Below are 20,573 nucleotides of genomic sequence, written 5' to 3' on the forward strand. Positions count from 1 at the left end.
ATCTGAGCACTGGTGAGGAGGAAGGAAATTTCCCTAGGAAATTGGTTCCATTGCCTTCCACTCTAACACATTTTTACTGATGTTCAGTCAAAATCGGGCTTCCTGCAACTTGAGCCCATTATTCCATGTCCTGCACTCTGGGACGATCGAGAAGAGATCCTGGTCCTCCTCTGTGTGACAACCTTTCACATATTGAGTGCTATCCTATCTCCCCTCAGTCTTCTCAAGGCTCAACATGCCCAATTCTTTCAGTCTCTCCTCACTGGGCTTTGTTTCCAGTCCCCTGATCATCCTCGTTGCCCTCCTCTGACCACGTTCCAGTTTGTCTGCATCCTTCTTCAAGTGTGGTGTCCAGAACTGGATGCAGTACTCAAGATGAGGCTTAACCAGTGCCGAATAGAGGGGAACCAATACTTGCCAGGGGAGGGGGCAGAATAAGCTGTAAAGGAAATCTTTAACTACCCTGGACCTCTGCTAGGACAGACACATACTGGAAAGGCTAATCCCTCGAGAAGGGAGGTAAGGAGAAAATGACTGGGTGGCAGGTGGAGCTTAAAGGAGATCAGGTTCTTTGAGGATGCTGGGTGGAAGGGGGAGAAGCGTAGCTGGGTTTGGAGGGAGATACTAAGGTGGCAAAAGTTTTCCCTAGTCTGAAAAGCTCCGATCATCCCTGTGCCTGTTCCTTGGCTCGCTCCCTCTGCAGTGGGACCCAGAGCAGGGCGGCATCAGAAGGAGCCGGTATGATCTCCCAGGGAAAACCTTTAAAAGCCCCGGCGCAGGCAGGCAGGAGCAGTTATCTGCAAAAGAGCTATTTAAAAGATTAAAAAACAAGAGCAGGCATGGCCAGCCCCTGTTGGGCCAAGGATGAGCCATTCAGCCCACCAGAGGGGAGACACCTTCCATGAGCCAGCCCCCGGCCTACTGCGCATGGCTTGAGGTGTGGAACCTGATAGAGCGCACTGAGTGGAGGAGGCAGCTCCCCGCAGCCCCATCCTTTAAGAAGCCCATTCCTGCTGGGATAGTATACAGGGACCTCCAGAAGACCACAGTACAAGTGAGGATAACTGCCTCCTATCTCTGCTTCAAGGTGTGGGGTGGAAAGGGGTGCCAGTTTTGGATTCCAGAGAGATCCTGATCTCAGAGCCTTTCGCCCACAGGGAGCTCAAAAACATCCCTCAGTAGTTTTAAGAAAGGCAGACAAGACTTCCCCCTGCCCGCACCCCAGTCCTGGGCTGTATATCCCGCCCTGCCGATGGATTTCCCACATCACGCTAGAGGGCCCTGCCTCAGTCTTCACTGGGATAGGAGGAGGAGAGGGTAGAGTGATCCAGTGGCTGGCGGAGTCTCTAGCTACCTTGGCCGATTGCCCATGATTGGGTTTGTCCACCACACCTATTCCCTGGGGGAATAATGTTGGTCGCTGCGCAGCTCAAGTCCCGGCCCTCTCATTCACTGCCTCTACATTTGTCCTGCTCAAAGTCTGCATCGTCCCCATGGCTTCCCTAATGGCCACCTGGGCTTAAGCTTGAAGTGGCAAGTCCTTCACGTGTATTGTATAAATTCTTGGGGCTCCTGCGCTTCGTCACATCTGACCAATATACCCAAACATATCATTCCAAGGGGGCTCCCTCCTGTTGCATAATACAAAGACTGAAATCAAACCAGAGCTCCTCGCAAAAGAAGAGACCCTTCTTGAGGCTGTGTAGTGTCCAGGTTGCTAGCGACAATTTCATCTCGCCTCCTGCACATGATGGATGAGCATGTCACGGAACACGTTGGAATGTTGCTAATAAATGTCATCTTTTGATGGAATTCAATTTTCTTTTTACCGACGCAGCTCCTTGATCCTGAAGTGTGTATCATCCAAGATTCAAATCTTTCTCACAGTTGAAAATACTAACCTAATATTTCACAGGTATGGTTTTCTAGAGGTCATGCGACAATTGCTTATGAGGCAAATGGTTTTTTCAGAGCACAGTTTTATCTGCCAGAACTGGAATTATTTGCCAAAAGTCTAGGATGGCTTTAGGAAGAAGAATTAGAACTGGGAAGGCAATAGAGAAATGAACTGGGAAAGCTGATGTCTTGCAAAGATGATGCTTTTGTTTTAATAGACCAAAATAAGTATTTATGCCAGTCATAAAAACTGGAAACAAACATGTCATTAAAATAGATAGGAAGCGAAACTGTCCATATTTAAGATCTAAAGGGAAGTTATGTTGAAAATGGGAATGGACTGCCTTCAAGTCAATCCCGACTTATGGCGACACTATGAATTGGGTTTTCATGGTATGCAGTATTCAGAGGGGGTTTACCATTGCCTTCCTCTGAGGCTGAGAGGCAATGACTGGCCCAAGGTCACCCAGTGAGCTTCATGGCTTCAAACCTTGGTCTCCCAGGTTGTAGTCCAACACTCTAGCTGCTACCCCACACTGGCTCTCAAAGTTATGTTATTAAACCAGAAATATGCATTTAAATTTTAAAAATACAGAAACTTAAAACTGTTCTAAATGGGATATGTGTTATTGATAATAAAGTATGCAGTACCAGCCCTAGAATAAATAGTACCTGGGCAAGGAGTACCTTAGGCGCCACAACCCCTACGGTCAGGTTTGCAGGGCCGCCCAGAGGGTTTATGGGGCCCAGAGCACGTCTGATGTTGAGGACTCTGCTGCTGCCCCTCCAAGGACTTACACACATGTATACAAAACTGGGGGCCCCACACGAGAATTATTGCATGCCTGGGCTACATGTGAGGATTCTCACCCAGAGTTCCTCCTTGCACTTGGATCAGTCAGAATGAGAGGTGTGCTCCATTTTTTTCTTACATTGGGGATGAGGGAATAGGGACCAGGTTATGCTTCTCCTGAGCACCACCTCCAATTTCCAAGCCCCTTCTGGCAGAGCTTCTTCTTGCTTCCTGGGATTCAGCCTCAGAGGTCCTCTTGTTCTGGCCTGCTGCCGGTCGCCTCCACTGCGCACTCCCTCAGGATTCCTCCCTCAAGGCCAGGCCTCACACCACTCTTATGCCTTTTCCTGGGGTAACCAGGGGTGCCAAACTGCCACGAGGCTTTTCTGGGCCTGGTATATTGCATGTGGATCGCACCCTCTGCTGCACTCACAAAAGTTGACACAAATATACATACACTTCATGTTGTTGGGTATGGAAATATTACTGACTTGATATAAAGTAGATATCGGTTTATTTCCCGATGACCTGACCCCAAACATTCCAGTGGCTAAGTGAATAAAAGCCTGATTGAACTGGAAATGTGCTCCCCTCCCATTTCCTTGTGCATATCTATACTCAATGCCTTATATTATGTTACCAACTGTATCACAAAAGAATGCCTATGCTTCATTTACATGGTTGTAGACCTTGACACGCATACGCTTACAAATGTAGAAATGTAACCTGAGCGTATTCTTAGTTTAATGATCCCACTTGTAACCGAAACTCCCCTGCTCCTATCTATCCTTTGTTCCTCTGACTCTGAGTGCTTATATCAAGGTCGTAGAAACTATGCAAGCCTATGTCTAAAAGAAGCAAGATGTTCCTGGCTTTTGTTATCCTAAGCACCCCTTTTTCCATATCTTAGATATTACTATGTCTAGCAATGTTTTCTATTCTTTATGACGTCTGCTCCCCATTTTTAATAAATGGGGTTCCCACTTCTGAAAGGCAATTCGCTCGCAGGTCTTGGGACCCCTTTGCAAAGGTAATATTGTGTGTTATTTCCTGGCCTCTGGCAATAGATTCTTGCTCTCAACTCCGCACCTTCCCGGGTGGATGTGAGCTGAGTAGACAGTGACGGCTTGCGTGTTGGGTTTGGACCTAACAATGTCATAAGCAAATATGAACCCTCTTTGACAGGTGGGGGAGGGAGGAGTGCCCAAAAATAAATCAGGGGTCATCCACAAGTAAGAAGATGCCTGACAAACAGAATATCAGACAGGTGAAGCTTTCCCCATAATTTTAGTTCCAGACTAGGAGAGGCTTACTCTGTTTAATATCTGCCTACCACTCAGCTTTTAAAGGCATGAGAGCCCAGCTGTCCTTCAGTGCCAACCAGAATCCATGCAAAGAACTCCAGTTTCATGAGTTATGTATTGTTTTGTTTATTAGCTGGGGGGTTGTTTTATCTGGTTTAAATGGTAAACCTGGAACCGTCTGGTGAAGTGCAGATAAGAAACACGGGTAAGAATTCTGCACACTTCAGCACCCTTACACAAACTAACCCGCTAGCATTCTTTGGGGGAAACCGTGATTGTGTGAAGAGAAATAAAGGTATGGTGTGAATGTGACAATGTCCCAATCCTCCTTTATTATTTATTTATCTCACCTCGTTTGCTTCCCCCCTTTAATGATCGTGACAACAAAAGGCCTTTTTCCCTTCTCAAGTGACAGGTGAGATTTAAAAAAGCTTGGGAAAGCAGGAGCCGAGTTTTGTGTGATAGGATTTGGGGGTTCATTTCTGGTGCTGAAAACAAAACCCCCGGCTCAGCACCTGCTCAGAAACGCTGTCCTTTAATCCTCTTTAAAGAGCCACGAATACGCAGCCCACCTGAAGCGATTTGGCAGCAGAAAATACGGGCATGGCCGCATAGTTTCGTTTATCTTTGCCGCCCTGGGCTCCTTGGAGAGGAAGAGCGGGTTATAAATTCAGTAAATGTGGCGGGTGGTGCTCTTAGCGCACCTGCTACGTACATAGGGAGTGGGCCGGGAGGCGGCAAAGCAGGTCACCGCCGTACAATCCCCTCAGGTGTGCCTGCGGGAGGCAGCATTTTGAGCTCTTGCTCTACGAGAGGTTTCCTCCCAAGTTCGGCCAGGCCCGACCCATCCCCGGCGGTGGGGAAGTTCTGTTTAAGCCTGGCTTCGTGGACGGCCTGAGTCTACCCACCCGATTCCCGGAAGGAGCCTCCAGCAGGCGACGGGGCGGCTCTCCTCGGCTTTTACAGAAAAAGAGGGGACGGAATTGCTGCTGCTGCTGCTGCTGCGTGGAGTCCTGCACTGGGGGAGCGGCGAAGTCAGCTGCCCCCACTTCTATAGAGCGAGGCTCGTGGCGGAAGGGCTGTGTCTCAAGTAAGGATTGCCATCCCATTGCACGTTAGGTAGGAAAGCTGGGTGGGAAGAAGATGGGGAAGGAAAACGTTTGAATTTAAAAGGTGGATATGCCGAAAAAACGGGGAGGGGCCTGTAGAGCTCCTCTCTATTCAGTCCGCTGGAGGGGCTCTTATGTCCCCCACCCCGTCACGCCCATGGATGGGGCTTGCGCTGCTGCAGCTATAAGGCCCGATTCCCTGAGTAGGTTCACTCGGGGAACATGGTCTTCTTGGGTTCAGTTCAGCCAATTTTTTATTTTATTTTCTCTTTATTTCCTGGTCAAAAGGCCTGGCAGAGAGGGTTGGGCTGCTGGAGTCCCGTTGTGTGAGGAGGCTGCTTGGGAGGTGGCATCTCGCCGCTTTGGAGTGAAGGTCCTTTAAGACTGACGCTACTGGCTTTCCAATGGGATACAATCACAGACCAGCAAATTTAGGCAGTGTCATTAAAGCTCATATGGAGTTGTTGTGCAACAAACACGTTTCTCTAAAAGACTGGACTTTTTTTTTTGCAGTAATGAACTTGATGAGAAAATGTGCTGGAAAGTGTGGGATAACGCTTGCTTGACACAGTGACCACATTCACACCATACGTTTATAATACCACTATTATTTCACTTGAAACAGTCATGGCTTCCCCCAAAGAATCTTGGGAAGTGTCGTTTGTGAAGAATACAGAGAGGAGACTATTGAGCTACAATTCTGAGTTCTCTGTGGAGAGGGACTGACTATTCAACCACTCTGAGAACTTTAGCTTTTGAGGAGAATAGGGACTTCTTGACAACTCAGCACCTTTCACAAACTACACTTCCCAGGATTCTTTGCGAGAAGCCACGACTGTTTAAAGTGGAATAATAATAGCATGTATGGTGTGAATGTGGTCAATGTAGCCTAATCTCTCTGCCTGCAAATCAGAATGAATGATCATTAAAACAGCCAACATCCTCTAATCTCCCAGCAAACAAATCAGGATAAATGTTCAATAAACAGGTCCCCTGGAAGCCAAGTCTCCCTGGCTTCAAGCATGGGCTTTACTTTTAGGTAAATGTGTGCTATTGCTGCTGTGGGTTTACTCCAGAGTAAGGTCACTTCCAGAAGATCCGTTTACTGAGCATTCATTCTGAGTTGTTTACCGGGAGATTAGGCAAAGTTTGAAATTATCCAATTTTTTTTACTAGAATTTCTTCCTTTACTTTCCTGTCCCATCTAATTCTCATTCTGCTATCATTCTATAGCTGCCTCTTCTATCAGTGAAGCTAAAAAAAAGTTAAATATACAGCATCCATCCATTAAGAGAAGGGACGACATACATTCAGCAGAACTTCATTGCGGATGGAGAGTAAGCAGAAGATATTGCAACTATAAAAGAGAACAACAACCAAACTGTTGGCATGCACTTCGCAGCCGGAGGGGATAATATAGTAAAATGCAGAAATAATGTATTAAATGGTGGAGGAAAGCTAAACAATTTATAGACATTTAGTCTCTTTGAATATTGTTCATATTTGTTGAAATCACAGATTCTTTATCGATAATGGCCTCAGCCCGACCATCTACTAATATGGAAGAGGAAGCCATGTGCTCCATCTGCCTGGAGTATCTGACAGATCCAGTGACTTTGGACTGTGGCCACAACTACTGTCGGGGCTGCATCACCAACTACTGTGAGGCATGGGAAGAACAAGGGGTGGGGCCTTTGAAGTGTCCCGTGTGCAAAGAAAAGATGCAGAAAGGGGATTTCCGGCCCAACTGGCAGCTGGCAAATATAGTAGAAAAAATTAAACTCCTGGCACTAAATAAAGAGGGAAAGGATCTATGTGTGAAGCATCAAGAAAAACTCCACCTGTTCTGCAAAGAAGATAAAGAATCGGTCTGTGTATTTTGTGAGCGATCACCAGAACATATGTTGCATCCTGTGGTTCTCAAGGAAGAGGCTGCCCAGGAATATAAGGTAGGAAATTATCTGGATATTTAGTAAAGGAATCCTTTCATTTTGTGCATGTGGAATATTCTTTCAAAGTGTCTGGAATGCAACCCCGATGCAAAGGCGGTTTCTAGTTTCCTTGTGCACTCAACATATTGTGACTCTTCTGTTTTTGGAGCCAAACTTTTGGATTAAATACTTAAATGCTTCCTGACATGATGATGTCATGGGTGCCAGGCTCCATCACTATAATGACATCAGGGCTTCCTGTTTCTGAACACAACTCTTTCTCGAAAGCTCTCTCCTGGAGGTCATCCTTTAGTAGTCAAAGTCAAGTTTATTTTTATGCATCTGCATCCAAAGTGGGTTCTCAAGAGATATAGATACATCAACAACACATAAAATGCAAATCTGGTACCTGGGATTAATCCCAATTGAGCTTAATAACTTATTTCTGAGTAGGCATGTGCTGTAAATCATCAGAACAATTTCAGTAATGAATGCTCCATTCCTAACCATTCTTTATACTGCAAGAAGCAACACTAGATAAAGCTAAGATAGCATTAACAGAAAGTCACAATTCATTTATCAAACCCCAAACTACAAAAAGTGAAACAGGTTAAGAGGCTAAGGTAATAGGGACAACAAAGATGTTAAAATGTAGTTAATAGCTCTGGGAGTTTCAGGTTTTTTAATCAGATTTTTAAAAAAATCCAACAGCAGCCAAATGTAAAATGCTGCACAGATAAAACACGTTACAGACTGGTCAGATATTAATATCAGCCACGAGTTCCTCAAGACTGGCAAGTAGAGGAGATAGCAGTGAAATGTCTTTAAAATGCAAATATGAAAAGTGCTAGATGAAGAAGCGATCAATAAACCATTTCAGGCCAATTACATTTAATCCAGGAGTCTCTAGAAATTAAAAGACTTTGTATAGGGATTCTCAAAAACCAAATCTCGCATCCTCCCAGATCAAACAAGCACCCTCCCACATGATTTCCCCCCCCCCCCGTTACAATTCCCTAGGAAGGGGCCGCATGTTGTTGTTCCTTATTATTATTAAACTTGTTACCCACTCTTCATGAGCAGGTTCCAGGGCGGATTGCAACAGTTTAAAATTCAGTATTAAACACAATTAAAACAGATTACAATCACAAGAATGGGGTGGGTCCAGAAAACATGCATCCCGGGTGTCAAACGCCAGGGTAGAGAGCTTTTTTTTAGCGTTCACTCAAAACTATACAGTGAAGGTGCCAGATGCATTTCTGTGAGGAGGGAGTTCCACTATTTAGGGGCTGCCACAGAGAAAGCCTTCTCCCGGGCCACCATCCCCCAAACTTCTGAGGGTGGCTTAACTATTTATGGATGAAATTTATATCCCACCCTTCCTCCCAGAAAGAGCCGAGGGCGGCAAGCAAACAACAAAACACTAAAAACTCCTATAAAACTTCTTAAATACAATTCCAGCACAGATGCGGACTGGAATAAAGTGTCTACTTGAAAGACTTGTTGAAAGAGGAAGGTCTTCAGAAGACACTGATAAGACAACAGAGCTGGCACCTGTCCAATATGTAAAGAGAAAATTCCAAACTCCCAAGAAGGCCCCCTCTGCTGATCTTACTGCCTGAGAGGGTCTGTAGGGAAGGAGGCGGCTTTTTGATATTTGGGGCCCAAGTCCTTTAGGGCTTTAAACACTAGTGTGAGTAACTTTTATTTCACCCAAAAACAAACTGGCAGAGTAAAGTCACTTCTTGGAAGCATTTTAAGATTGATTTCTTTTACCACGTGGCGACAAAACAGCTTAACATTTTTTAAAAGTTAAAAGGAAAGAAGAAGCATCTGTTGAACCAGCTTGGAAGTACTTTCACAAAAAAGGAAAAGTGAGGGGATGGAAATACGGTGATCTGTCCATCCCTCCCCCCTCCCCTACCCCCAGGGTAGGGCCAGGTGAAGACATTTTACTATCTGAGAAGATGATGCCTTCTCATTGCAAATACAGATGCTGTTTGGACTGAAAGTTAACGCTTACTTGAACACTGGCAACCTAGAATATCCTCCGTTGCACCTGAAGGACAGCAGGCTGGCTTAGGGGGCACAGGGCAGGCTATGACCTCCACACTGCACCATCCTCTCAGCATTTTGCAGCCACCCTCTGCTCCTCAGTATCTGTCCCCTAATGCAAGCTGCCTCACTCTGCCTAATAGTAAGGTTGGCTCTGCTCCCAGAGACGCTTCAGTGCATCACAAGGACTAAGCATGTAATTCAGGTCCCGTCCCCTCCCCCGCTCTGAATCAAACCTGAGCTTTTGTTTTGTCTTTAGGATCTGATGGATGGCTGCCTGGAAACTCTGGGGGAGGAGAGAGAGAAAATTCTGGCATATGAAGCAGATGTAAAAAAGGAGAGCCAAGGGCTGCTTGTAAGTGTCACTATGACTGGAAACAGAACAAGGGCTGTGTCCACACCAGGGCATTCATGAGCATGTGGGTGCACATTTGTGTTCCTTCATCCATGCCTGAGAGCTTTCCATTTTATTTCTTTATTACATTTCCTTCCCATCTTTCCTCCAAGGAGCTCAAGGTGGCACACAAGCATGGCTCTCCCCTTCCTGATGTCATCCTTAGTCACAATAACCCTATGAGGTAGGTTAAGCTGAGAGAAGAGAGTGAGTGGCCCAAGGTCACCCAGGGAGCTTCATGGCTGAATGGGGATTCAAACTGTGGTCTCCCAGGCCCCAGTCCAACACTCTAACCACTACAACACATTAGCTCTCCATTTTATGCCTCTTCCTGTTTTCCACCCACACTAACGGGCAGTGCTTGATGGGATGTGTTTGTGCTGTGTGTTGTTGTTCCCTCCCCTTAGTAAGTACTTCCCCAACCACCATAAGTTCCAGAAACCTGAGATGCCTTACGGACATGAGTGCAAGTAGTCATTCATTTGTGCGCAAACACCTTTTAATTTTTTATTTTTGAAATAAAAGCTGCTCAGTATTCCAGATTTGTACAAAACAGTAAAATAATCATAATACTCAAGTGTATGTTTCTTGCTTCAAGCCAAGAACCGGAGGTCTGTTGTGGGCATACACTGAAGTATTTGTTACCTGTCCCAGCACACACACCTTTTATTTCATGTTTTAAATACAAGCTTTCCAATATTCTAGATTTGTGCAAAACTGCAGTAAAAAGCATCTGTCCCTCCAAGCCAGGGCATGAAAGTGTGCCATTTTCTTTCCTCCTGTTTGTTTTCCCCACTTCTTGTACCTGCAAAGGCAACAATTTTATTTTTAATACAGCGGTTTGTGCAAGGTCTCTTCTGTGCAAAAGAGCTGTTTAATTTTTTTTTTAAAGGAACCTATATCCTTTCCTGTTGGCTGGCAGAAGCAAAATGGAAGTAGGGGATGTGTGGCGATAGATTGGACTACTGAAATGTTACCAGAAGCCTTCAACACAATGCACTGTGGTGCGCCCACAGTTTGCAAACAAGCAATTTTATATTAGATTTATTTCTCCTTTTCCAATTTTGCCTGGATTGGGGAAATCCAAATTTAGTGTTGAAAAACTAGGCTGTTAAATTGGATGGGGAGAACGTCATGTGGACAACATCCAAAAAATCAGGTCACAGGCAAGCCTCAAATCCATATGAATGATTAAATCAGTGTGGATGAGCCCAAGGATTTAAACCATGTACTCTGTATTGGCAACTTTAACATAAAATGCAGAACAATCAAAAGCTGTGAGGCAGCCCAGATCCACAGAACATCGCTTATTTGGCAAGAACTCATGTCCCATAAAAATTGTGAGTAAAAGGCCATTGTAAGGGTGGGTACCTTGTTCATCTTTAGGAAACTCTCTGCATAATAGGCTCCTACTGGGAGAAAGGGCGGGATATAAATCAAATAATAAATAAATAATGTTGATTTGATACCTGTAAAGAGTCAGCAGTGCTCTTCCTGTGGAATTCTCATAGCTCAACTCAGTGTTGCAAAGACTGACCGTATTCCAGGCACCGGAGTCCTTTTCATCTGCTTCTTGCAGAAATTCTCAGAAAATGAGAGGCAAAAGGCAATGCTTCAGTTCAGACAACTGCACCAGTTTCTCGAAAAACAAGAAAAACTAATGCTGAATCAGATGGAAAAGTTGGAGAAGAGGACTGCAGCAAAAAGGGATCAGCTCCTGGCCAAACTCTCAGAGGAACTCTCCTCGCTTCAAAGGCTCATCCGGGAGATGGAGGAAAAGTGCCAGCAGCCAGCGAGTGAACTCCTGCGGGTAAGACTGAGGCAAAAATCAGGTTCGGGTGCTTTTCTAGGGGAAGGGAGACTCCAAAGCTTTGTGTGCCTTTTTCATCCCTACAAGAAGTGAAGGGGCCTAGCTTATGCAGTTGATAGGCACGTCTGTTTCAAGCTTCCAAAAGTTCCAGATGGAGGGTTCCTTGCATCATTTTGTAAATGTGGTTTTTCTGATTTATGTTGTATCTAGAATTACAACAGAGCAACTAGACATGTCACTGTGTATTTTTAAAGTGGGAGTAACTTTGCTTTTCTGGTTTTTCTCTTGCATCTAAGTATATCACCTTGCACTGTATTAAAATGGAGCCACTTTACCTGTTGACTTGCTGATTTCCCATTCATGAGATCATTAACACTGGAGGGCCAGAGTGCATCATATCCAGGGTTTGAGGGGTCTTCTTAATTTGTCATATGGCAGACATTGAATTTCTCTCTTTCCCTCTAGGATGTCAGAAGCACCTTGCAGAGGTAAGTGGATCCCACTCATTATTATTGTCATGATGTTTGGAAGAGTCCAGGAGGACAATACATAAAACCTGGCCCTCAAGGGGCCCCAGGGGAGAAAATGTAGAACTCCACACCCTGCAGCATTTCACAGGTGAAAACAGGACTCCTTCGTTGAACTCTTAGGACTCCTATTCTCCCTCCAAGGATCAGACCCAGCCCGCTGCCTCCTCCCCGCCATCAGCGCCACCAATTATGCCGCCCGACAAGATCAGCCACTCAGGGCCTTCTCTCAGTCCCACCAACTAAAACAGCTAGGTTGGTGGGGACTAGAGAGAGGGCCTTTTCAGTGGCGGCCCCCACTCTCTGGAACTCCCTCCCGTATGATCTTCAGCATGCCCCTTCCCTGAATGTATTCCGCAAAGCCTTGAAGACCTGGCTCTTCAGACAGGCCTTTGGGACTTCCGGGGAGGGTTAATTTTTTAGGACTAATCGCCTATTACTCTGAACTGTTATTGTTTTTTATTCATAGTTTTACTGTTATATGTATTTTATGTGTATTTTATTGTGATGCATTTATTGCAACTAAATTGTACGTCGCCTAGAGTGGCCATCGGCCAGATAGGCGACATATAAATTAAATTATTATTATTATTATTATTGTTATTATTATCACACATGGCTGAAGGCTCTTCTCTGCCTGCTATATTGTACTTATTTACTCAGCAATCGTTTCAAACATCTAAAGAGAATGTCCCAAAGGTGCTTATGAACAGAACAGTTCATACAAATATGTTTAAATCTCCAGCCAGTTTTTCTGCTCTTTCAGGCTCTTCCTCAGGAAACAATGGAAAACCATTTTACTTGGTTATCTTTCAGGTGCCAGGCAAAACCTTCTCTATTTTCCCAGGATTTTCCATTGCCTCTTAGATACATATTTATATATATACTCTGTTCAAACAGTGGTAGCTTTATTGCGTAGCCTATTCTGCTGGTTTGTTGAAGTGTTCTTTCTTACTCCTTTTGATGTTGTTTTGCTGAATTTGAACAAATACGGCATCATCGAGGCAAAGAAGGATGTTGCACTAGGCAATGGAACAAAGAGAGCAGACACAGCTCTACCTTTACGCAAAGTGTATTGGTTGCCTCAGGCAACAGGTGCTGGAAGTTTTGTCTTCCTTATGTAGTGTGTATAATGATGTTTTGTAATGGCCTGGATGGGCTTTTGACAAATAATTTGCTTTGGTAGTATATTATTTATTCCATTCAGTTTGAATATCTGTTTAATGTCTGGCTTAACGTCTGCTCCAGAACTAGAGTTCTCGCAGGATGTCTAAGTTGTCAAAGCAAGATACCACCAAGATCAACAAACAAATATTTTGAGCTAACTCAAGTGACGCAGACAGAGGCCTGTGTTTCTCCCACACAAGAGCCAAAGATGATGGAACTGCCATCATCAAGCTTTAAGAATTGGTGCCTGAATTTGCTTTTTTCCCTCTTCCCTCCCTGCCCCTTTCCGCTTCTTGTCAAGCTTTTTTTAGATTGTCTTGTTTTAATTGATTTATGTAAGCCACTCTGGGAGCCTTTTTGGCTGAAGAATGGGGTACAAATAATATAAAGAAATAAATAAAAGTATTTGGTGGTGCAACTAATGCTTTGGTTCCCACCTAGACTAGCCAATTTGATTCCTCTATTAGCAAACTCTAATTTTGCACACAATTGTTCCATTGAGCACCCGTAGGGGGCTACCCACAAGATACCAGGAGTTGGTGACATGCCATGTAACTGACCACATTCCTGCTGTAATTTGTAACTTCAAGGTGTCACTCAGAGGACATAAGGAACATTTCAATCTTGCCAACAGCAGCAACCGTCTTTTTCTTTTATGTGTCTTTCTCGTGACATCTAGAGAAATAAAATGTGTGATGTGGTGTTATAGTACTGAAAGAATGTATGCTCCTTGCATGTTGGAAGTAATGCCAGTGAAGATGGAACAGAGAAACTCTGAGCATGATGGTATCACTTGATGATTTTATTTATTTTTTATTTATTAAATTTATATCCCACCCTTCCTTCCAAAGGCGCTCAGGTCAGGAAGATATTTCTTCATTTGAGTAGACATAAGTGGGTAGATATAGTGATATGGGGAGGCTCTTTTGGCCTTCAGATGTCTTGGCTTGGGAGTCCATAGTGAGGAAGAATATCCTCCCGTGTGCCTCTAAGCTTTCCACAGTTGTCTTCCACTCAATTCTGTTGTTTTGCTGTACTCAGGAATTCTGGATTTGAATGGGTTAACATTGGTTTTTCTCCACCAGGTATGAGAAAAGAGAGATATTGGAGAATTCAGTGCCTTCCTCTTCAGAGCTAAAGAGGAAGATCTGCGCATTCTGGGATATAGATTCCCTTCTGAAGGGTGTCATGAAGCTATTCAAAGGTAATGAAGAATGGCTGCAAGAATTTTACACTGGGCATTTATATTAGTCCAAAAATGAACATGCCAGGCTCTTACTGTATTTAGTTCTGGCTACAGACAGTAGTAGCACCGGCAGAGCTGCTTTCTTGTTGGCACAGCCACCATTTCCTTTCCCTCAGACAGCCCCATGTATGTTGCCACTCTCAGATACAGGGCAGGGGAACAATGGTGGCTGCCACAATTAAGGCATTCTACACCAGGGTGAATCATAAAGAGAGGATTTTTTGTCCCAATGTGTATCTGTGTACAGTTACGCAGAACCTCCTTTTCAGTTTGTTGCCCATCTACCCCATCTGGAGTGATCTTTTGTGGAGGTTCTCAAAGTCTGCTTGGTTTCCACCATCCTGAAGGGCATTAAAAAGGGCATTAAGAAGCACCCAGCTTCTCCTCTGCTTCCTGCTCAAGCTTGCCTCCTGGTAGTGGAGCAAAGGCCTGAGCTGTCTCCTCAAATACCTGCCATATCTAGTGTTGAAACCATGTTAATCTCACAAGAGTTCCCACACTTCTTACGAGATGGGCCTCACATGTGAGGTAAAGGCACCATTCCAACCAGCCTTGACATAAATATTTGTTAAAACACTGAAAGCATGTTAAAAGGTAAGGCAGGGGAGGAGGCATCTTTAAAGGAAAGGAACCAGAGAGAGAGATTCCTCCCCCCAAACATTCTTCTCCAGCCTCTGGAGCAACTAGGGGTGGGGGAGGGGCGCCTGCAACTGGGAGGCAAGGGCTGATTTTGATCGGGCGTCCTGTCCCTCGCTCTCTAATTCTTTGCCTAATAATGTTTTTTTTTTAATCTTCCTGTTGTGCAACACCACAATTATAACAAAAAAAATTGAGAGAGGTTTCTGTGGTTTCATCTGATGAACTGTCCACGTTGCTGTCATCTTCAAATCCCTTTACTTGTTCTCTTGATCTGATTCCCTCTCATCTTTTAATTACTGTTGCTCCTGCTGTTCTTCCCTCTTTCTTTTACATTATTAATCTGTCTCTTGCTTCTGGCACATCTCCTTCTGCATTTAAGCATGCTATTGTGTCTCCCATTCTCAAAGGCCTCCACTTGATTCTTTTTCTCTAATTACTGTCCTGTTTCTTTGTTGTCTTTTGTTTCAAAAGCTCTGGAACGTGATGTTTATTCACTTTGCCTTGACTTTCTTTCTCGTACTTCTATTCTAGATCCTTTTCAATCCGGATTTCGTCCCTTGCATTCCACTGAGACGGCTCTTACAAAGATCACAGATGACCTCCTTACTGCCAAGTTTAAAGGTCTCTATTCAGTTCTTATTTTACTATATCTTTCTGTGGCCTCCAACATGGTTGACCATGATATCTTGTTGGACACTTTGTGATCTGGAGTTTTGTGATTCTGTTGTTAGTTGGTTTGTTTCTATTTGTCAGGCCATTCATTTAATGTGTTGGCTGGGAGTTGTGCATCATCATCTTTTTCCCCTCCCCTTTCAGTTGAGCTACTACAGGGCTCAGTTTGTTGTCTTCCCTTTGTGTGCTACCCCTGGGCAACCTTATTTGGTCTCATGGCTTTCAGTGTCATTTCTATAATGATGTCCAACAGTTATATTTTTCAACGCCAGAACTGTCTTCTGATGTCCAACGTGTCTTTTGGACATTTCAGCCTGGATGCTTCATCGGCACCTGAAACTTAATATGGCAAAGACAGAATTGCTCATCTTTTCTCCTAAGCCCACTTTGCAATATACATTTTCCATCACTGTTAACAACGTCCCTCTGTATCCCATGGAGGAAGCACATAGTCTTGGTTTTACTTCTGATTCTTTCTTGTAAAGGCTGTAGCCAAGTCCTGTCATTTTTCCTCTGCAATATTGCTAGAATCAGACCTTTTTTGTCTGTCCTCTGCAAAGACATTAGTTCCTGCTTTAGTTATTTCTCACCTTGACTATTGCAATCTTCTTTTGACTGGTCTTCCACGAACTCGTATCAGTCCCTTGGTTCCCATCCAACACTCTGCTGCCAAGGTCATTTATTTGGCCTGTCGTTTTGACCATGTTACTCTGCTTTTGAAGTCCCTTCATTGGCTCCCTATTTATTTCAGGATTTGGTACAAGCTTCGTTTTAACTTTTTAAAAGCTTTACATAATCAGGCTCCTCCTTATCTCTCAGTTCTTATTTCTTATTCTAGTCCTGCTCAGAATCTCCACTCCTCAAACTCTGTGCTTCTTGCCCGTCTCAGGGTTGTTGGCTCTTTACCTCGACTTCGGCCATTTTCTCTTGCTGCTCTGTATTCCTGGAATTGTCCCCTGGAGCACTTGCGGAGTGCTTCCTCAATTTCAGTTTTTAAGTCTTATTGAAAACCCTTCTTTTATTTCAGCGTAGGTTTTTTATTTTCTATAATTTGGATGCCTTCAGTATGTGTACTTCTGCTTTTCAGATTTCTCTATTTTTGTACGGTGAATTAATTTCTACAGGAATTTTTTTTTGTTTTGAAAGATCAAGTGGCATTGCTTGAGAATGCAGGTCCAACTATCCTGATCAGATGCCCTCTTCCAATCCTTCGTATTCTGGGTGTGCTTTTAAGAAAGGAAGAATAAATATCTGAACTTTCTCTCTTGCCTCTGCTCCCTCCTCTGGCAAATATCTGGGCAGGAAGAAGGGGAGCAAAAGGGCACAATTCATATGTACGTTTTACAGCGAAGATACGAAATAACATTCTTCATAGGAGTCACAAAATCACAGCTTGTCAGTGTCCTATACATATTTCATCAAAGAGCCTTTAGCATGCTTTTGAACAGCAACTTTACATGTAGCAGTATAAAGCTTTCAAAACAACAATACTGAAGGTCAAAAAGGCAAGGAAATCTGCTAGCTGCCTAATTTGATTTCTTCCTGATATAAATGTAACCCTTGATTCAGCAGTAGTTCTGCCTCCAGTGGAGGCAGAATTGGCTGATGGGTCTGCACGGATACGATCCCTAACTCTAACCGTAGCGAAGACATTAAAGAGTTCATGGCTGCTCTCTATTTATCAGAACTAGGGCACCCTCATCTCTCCCCCCCCAGTCCCAAATGGCCAGTTGACCCAGAGGGTGTCAAAGGAGAGCTAATTGTCTCTTCTCCAGCCCCCATCCATCCCCCTCCCCCTTCACTAACACAGGAGGGCTGAGTAAATTGTTTTTGGGTCGTGTTGCTTCTTGTATTTATTTATTTATTATTTGATTTATATCCCGCCCTTCCTCCCAGCAGGAGCCCAGGGCGGCAAAAGCTTGATTGGCAAGAGAAGCACGATATACATATTTTGAATTAAAAAGACTATCCAAAACCCTGATTAAAAAAACAGCAAGGAAGATCTTTATTGTGAGGAAAGACTGGAAGAAGGAGAGTGTCCCATTCCTGAATGCGATAAAGGCAGTCCTATTGATTTAAGGAGGGGATTTGGTTCCTGGGATGTGTCTTGGGTCAGGATGTCCATCTCCCCTCTCTCAGCTGATTCTGCCTCTCTCCTCTTTTTCCTCATGTTCTCCGCAACAGCAAATGTCACTTTGGATCGAGACACAGCCCATCCTGAGCTCATCCTGTCTGTGGATGGTAAAAGCGTGAGAAGGGAAGACAAATGTCAAGACCTGCCCGACAATCCTGAAAGATTCAACTCGCTTCCTTCTGTGCTGGGACGGGAGGGCTTCACAGCAGGCAGCCATTTCTGGGAAGTCATTATGGGAAGTGAGGCAGTATGCGCTGTGGGCGTTGCCAGGAAGTCTGTGAGGAGAAAGGGCTCCTATGACTTAAGTCCTGAGGTAGGGATTTGGTCTGTGATCAACTGGGAAGGTGAGTACAGGGCCCGCAACCCCCCTAACAACCTTCTTCTGCCTGTGAGTAGGGGGCCCAAGAAGATCCGAGTGACTCTGAATTATGAAGGGGGGCAGGTGTCTTTTTCTGATGCTGATACAGGAACCCTTCTGTACACATTCGTGGTAGCCTCATTCTCTGGAGAGACCCTCCTTCCCTACTTTTGTCTGTGGAAATTTAAAACTGGCCTCATAATCGCTTAAGGAGGCCAAATCTACGTTATCAGCCCAGGTGTCTCTCCAGATCAGAATGATTGATCTAAAAATCAAACATTTGTTTTCCAAGAGCACTTTTGACAGCTTTGCAAAGGTCCTTAGAGGGGGATTCATTCGAGTCAGAATCGGCAGAAAAAAGGATGGGTTTTGCTTTTTCCTTCCCTTTCTCAGAGTTCTCCCTGCAGCCTTAGTTCTAAAGGAGACAGTAACACATTTTACAATCCTAAAAAATGTATTCCCCAATAGGGTTCAGCCTCCTTGATTTTCAGTCCTGGTTTCATTTTTTATTTTCCATTTTCCCCTCCCCACAAGACCTCCAACAGCTGTGGAGATGCAGACATTGGATTACTGCTAGAAAATATTTTTTCCACCCATAGCAATGAAAGCTTATTGAGCTGTATCCAGTGTTAATCATGCTCAGAGTAGACCCATTGAAATTGCCTCCCTACTGGGAGGAAGGGCAGGATATAAATCAAATAATAAATAAATCAAATAATAAATAAAATTAATGGACATGGTTAACTCAGGTCCAGTAATTTCAGTGGGTCTACTCTGAACAAAACTTAGTTGGATTCAGCCCATTGCTTTGTAGATCTCAGACATGAAGGAGGGGAAAGAAGAATGAGTGTCAGGCACCAATTTCAAACCACCTCTGCAAACACAGCCTCCTCATATCCACACTTACCCAGAGATAAATTTCACTGGATTCAGTGGGGCTTGCACCCAGTTAATTGTGTTTTGAATAGCTGCATTAACCTTTTTTTATTACAAGTTGGATTCTGTATAGCAAGGGTAGATAATGTGGTGTCTTCCAGATGTTGTTGGACTCTTTCATTAATTAGCCCCACCCGGCATGGGCAGTTATGTCTGTGGTCCCCCCCCCTCCCAGTAATGGAATGCCACTCCAAAGAGGACTTTTTCACTTCGAGTGGACTTTATGGTCTAATAGATTTTAATTCTTAGAAGTGTTTTGTTTTATTCTTGCTAATTTCTAGTGCTTTTTATGTTAGTGATCTTATGCCCCTATTTATGGTTTTATGCCTGTTTACACTGATCTTTGTGCTGGTACAGCTTGTGAACGGATTAGTTGATTGTATTTTATTGATATTAATGGGTGAACTGCCCAGAGTTGATGGTTAATTGAGAGGTACTTACATGCAAAGCATTAAAAAAGCCGCCACATTTAGAAATGTTCTAGCTTTTTGTGTGTTTTTTGGGGGGGGGGGCTTTGAGCCCTGAGATCTCTTACTCTTGGTGAATGTGGGCTGAGGCTGTCTGGCACCATAGTAAATAAATAAATAAATAATTCAATCTTGAGTATCCTGTCATAACTATTTTAATAGTTTTAAGATATTTTTATCTATCATTAGACAAGTTAAAATCTGCTCCATCTACATCCTCCTTTCTGTAATGTGGGACCACAATTCCCATCTTTCCTGACCATTGGCAATGCTGGCTGAGGCTGATGGGAGTTGTGGTCCAACAACACCTGGTGGCCCACTAGTTGGGAAAGGCTGCTTTGGGTCAACTGGCCATTTGGGACCTGGAGGAGGTAAAGATGAGGGTGTCCCAGTTCTGGTAAATACAGAGCAGCCATGAACTCTTTAATGCCTACATCCTCACCATCACTGAACATTGGCTGTGATGGCTGGGGGAACTGTAGTCCAACATCATCTGGAGGGCACAATATTGGCTGCTCCCTACTACAGTCCTTTGTTGAGCCCTGTCACTGGTTTTTAAATGGAAAATCTCCCTTGCAATACCTTGATCAGCCACCAGGTGCCACTATTTCCCCCATAGACCAATTCCCTCTCCACATTTTAGCTCAGGCTTGTTTCATTATGCAATACTGAGCTGGCAGATCATCTTAAAAGATTGGGAAATACAGTAAGACATCATGTTTACACATATATTTATTTTTTTAAAAAAATAAACATATATTACATAGGTTATATTTACAGACAGAAATTCAAAGGTTGAAAATAAAGAGTAGATACAGCACTTGCTGTGGGAGTTTGGTTTTCTCACATATTCATTTCAGTCTTATTCTGAAGCCACACAGTGCAGCCTCCCGCTGGTCCAAATATCTCCTACCCTGCTCCTGGGCTTTTAACATCCACCACCTGGCACTTAGCAATGGAAAATGGGAATCCCCATCACATTTATCTCAGTCTTCTGGTGAATGTTTTTGATGTGGAAAGTTTTTCCCCACCAAAATACTCCATTTCAGGAATTTTTACTTGCCAACATTTTGAGCAAGAATGGTGCTTTCTTCAAAGGTATGAGAGGAGGGCAATTTTTTAAAAGTGGCAAACC

The 20,573-nt window shown here is 43.9% G+C and overlaps 1 protein-coding gene across 3 annotated transcripts; it reads left to right on the plus strand.

Annotated features, from left to right (window-relative positions):
• The first annotated feature begins 4,609 nt into the window (after positions 1-4,609).
• On the plus strand, positions 4,610-19,532 carry LOC133381115 (tripartite motif-containing protein 10-like). Of its 3 annotated transcripts, XM_061619699.1 has the most exons (9): positions 4,610-5,083; positions 6,336-6,439; positions 6,621-7,051; positions 9,348-9,443; positions 11,062-11,292; positions 11,758-11,780; positions 14,072-14,190; positions 15,403-15,492; positions 17,728-19,532. In XM_061619699.1, exons 2-9 carry the CDS (start codon positions 6,433-6,435, stop codon positions 18,243-18,245), a joined length of 1,515 nt encoding a protein of 504 aa, XP_061475683.1. In that variant the 5' UTR covers positions 4,610-5,083; positions 6,336-6,432; the 3' UTR covers positions 18,246-19,532. The 3 variants fall into 3 exon arrangements, with proteins under 3 accessions (XP_061475683.1, XP_061475685.1, XP_061475684.1); XM_061619701.1 differs by lacking the exon at positions 6,336-6,439 and having other exon boundaries at positions 4,611-5,112; XM_061619700.1 differs by lacking the exon at positions 6,336-6,439 and having other exon boundaries at positions 4,611-5,083.
• Positions 19,533-20,573: the final 1,041 nt, after the last annotated feature.

This window comes from Rhineura floridana, chromosome 3 (assembly GCF_030035675.1).
Source record: "Rhineura floridana isolate rRhiFlo1 chromosome 3, rRhiFlo1.hap2, whole genome shotgun sequence".
Lineage (NCBI taxonomy): Eukaryota > Metazoa > Chordata > Lepidosauria > Squamata > Rhineuridae > Rhineura > Rhineura floridana.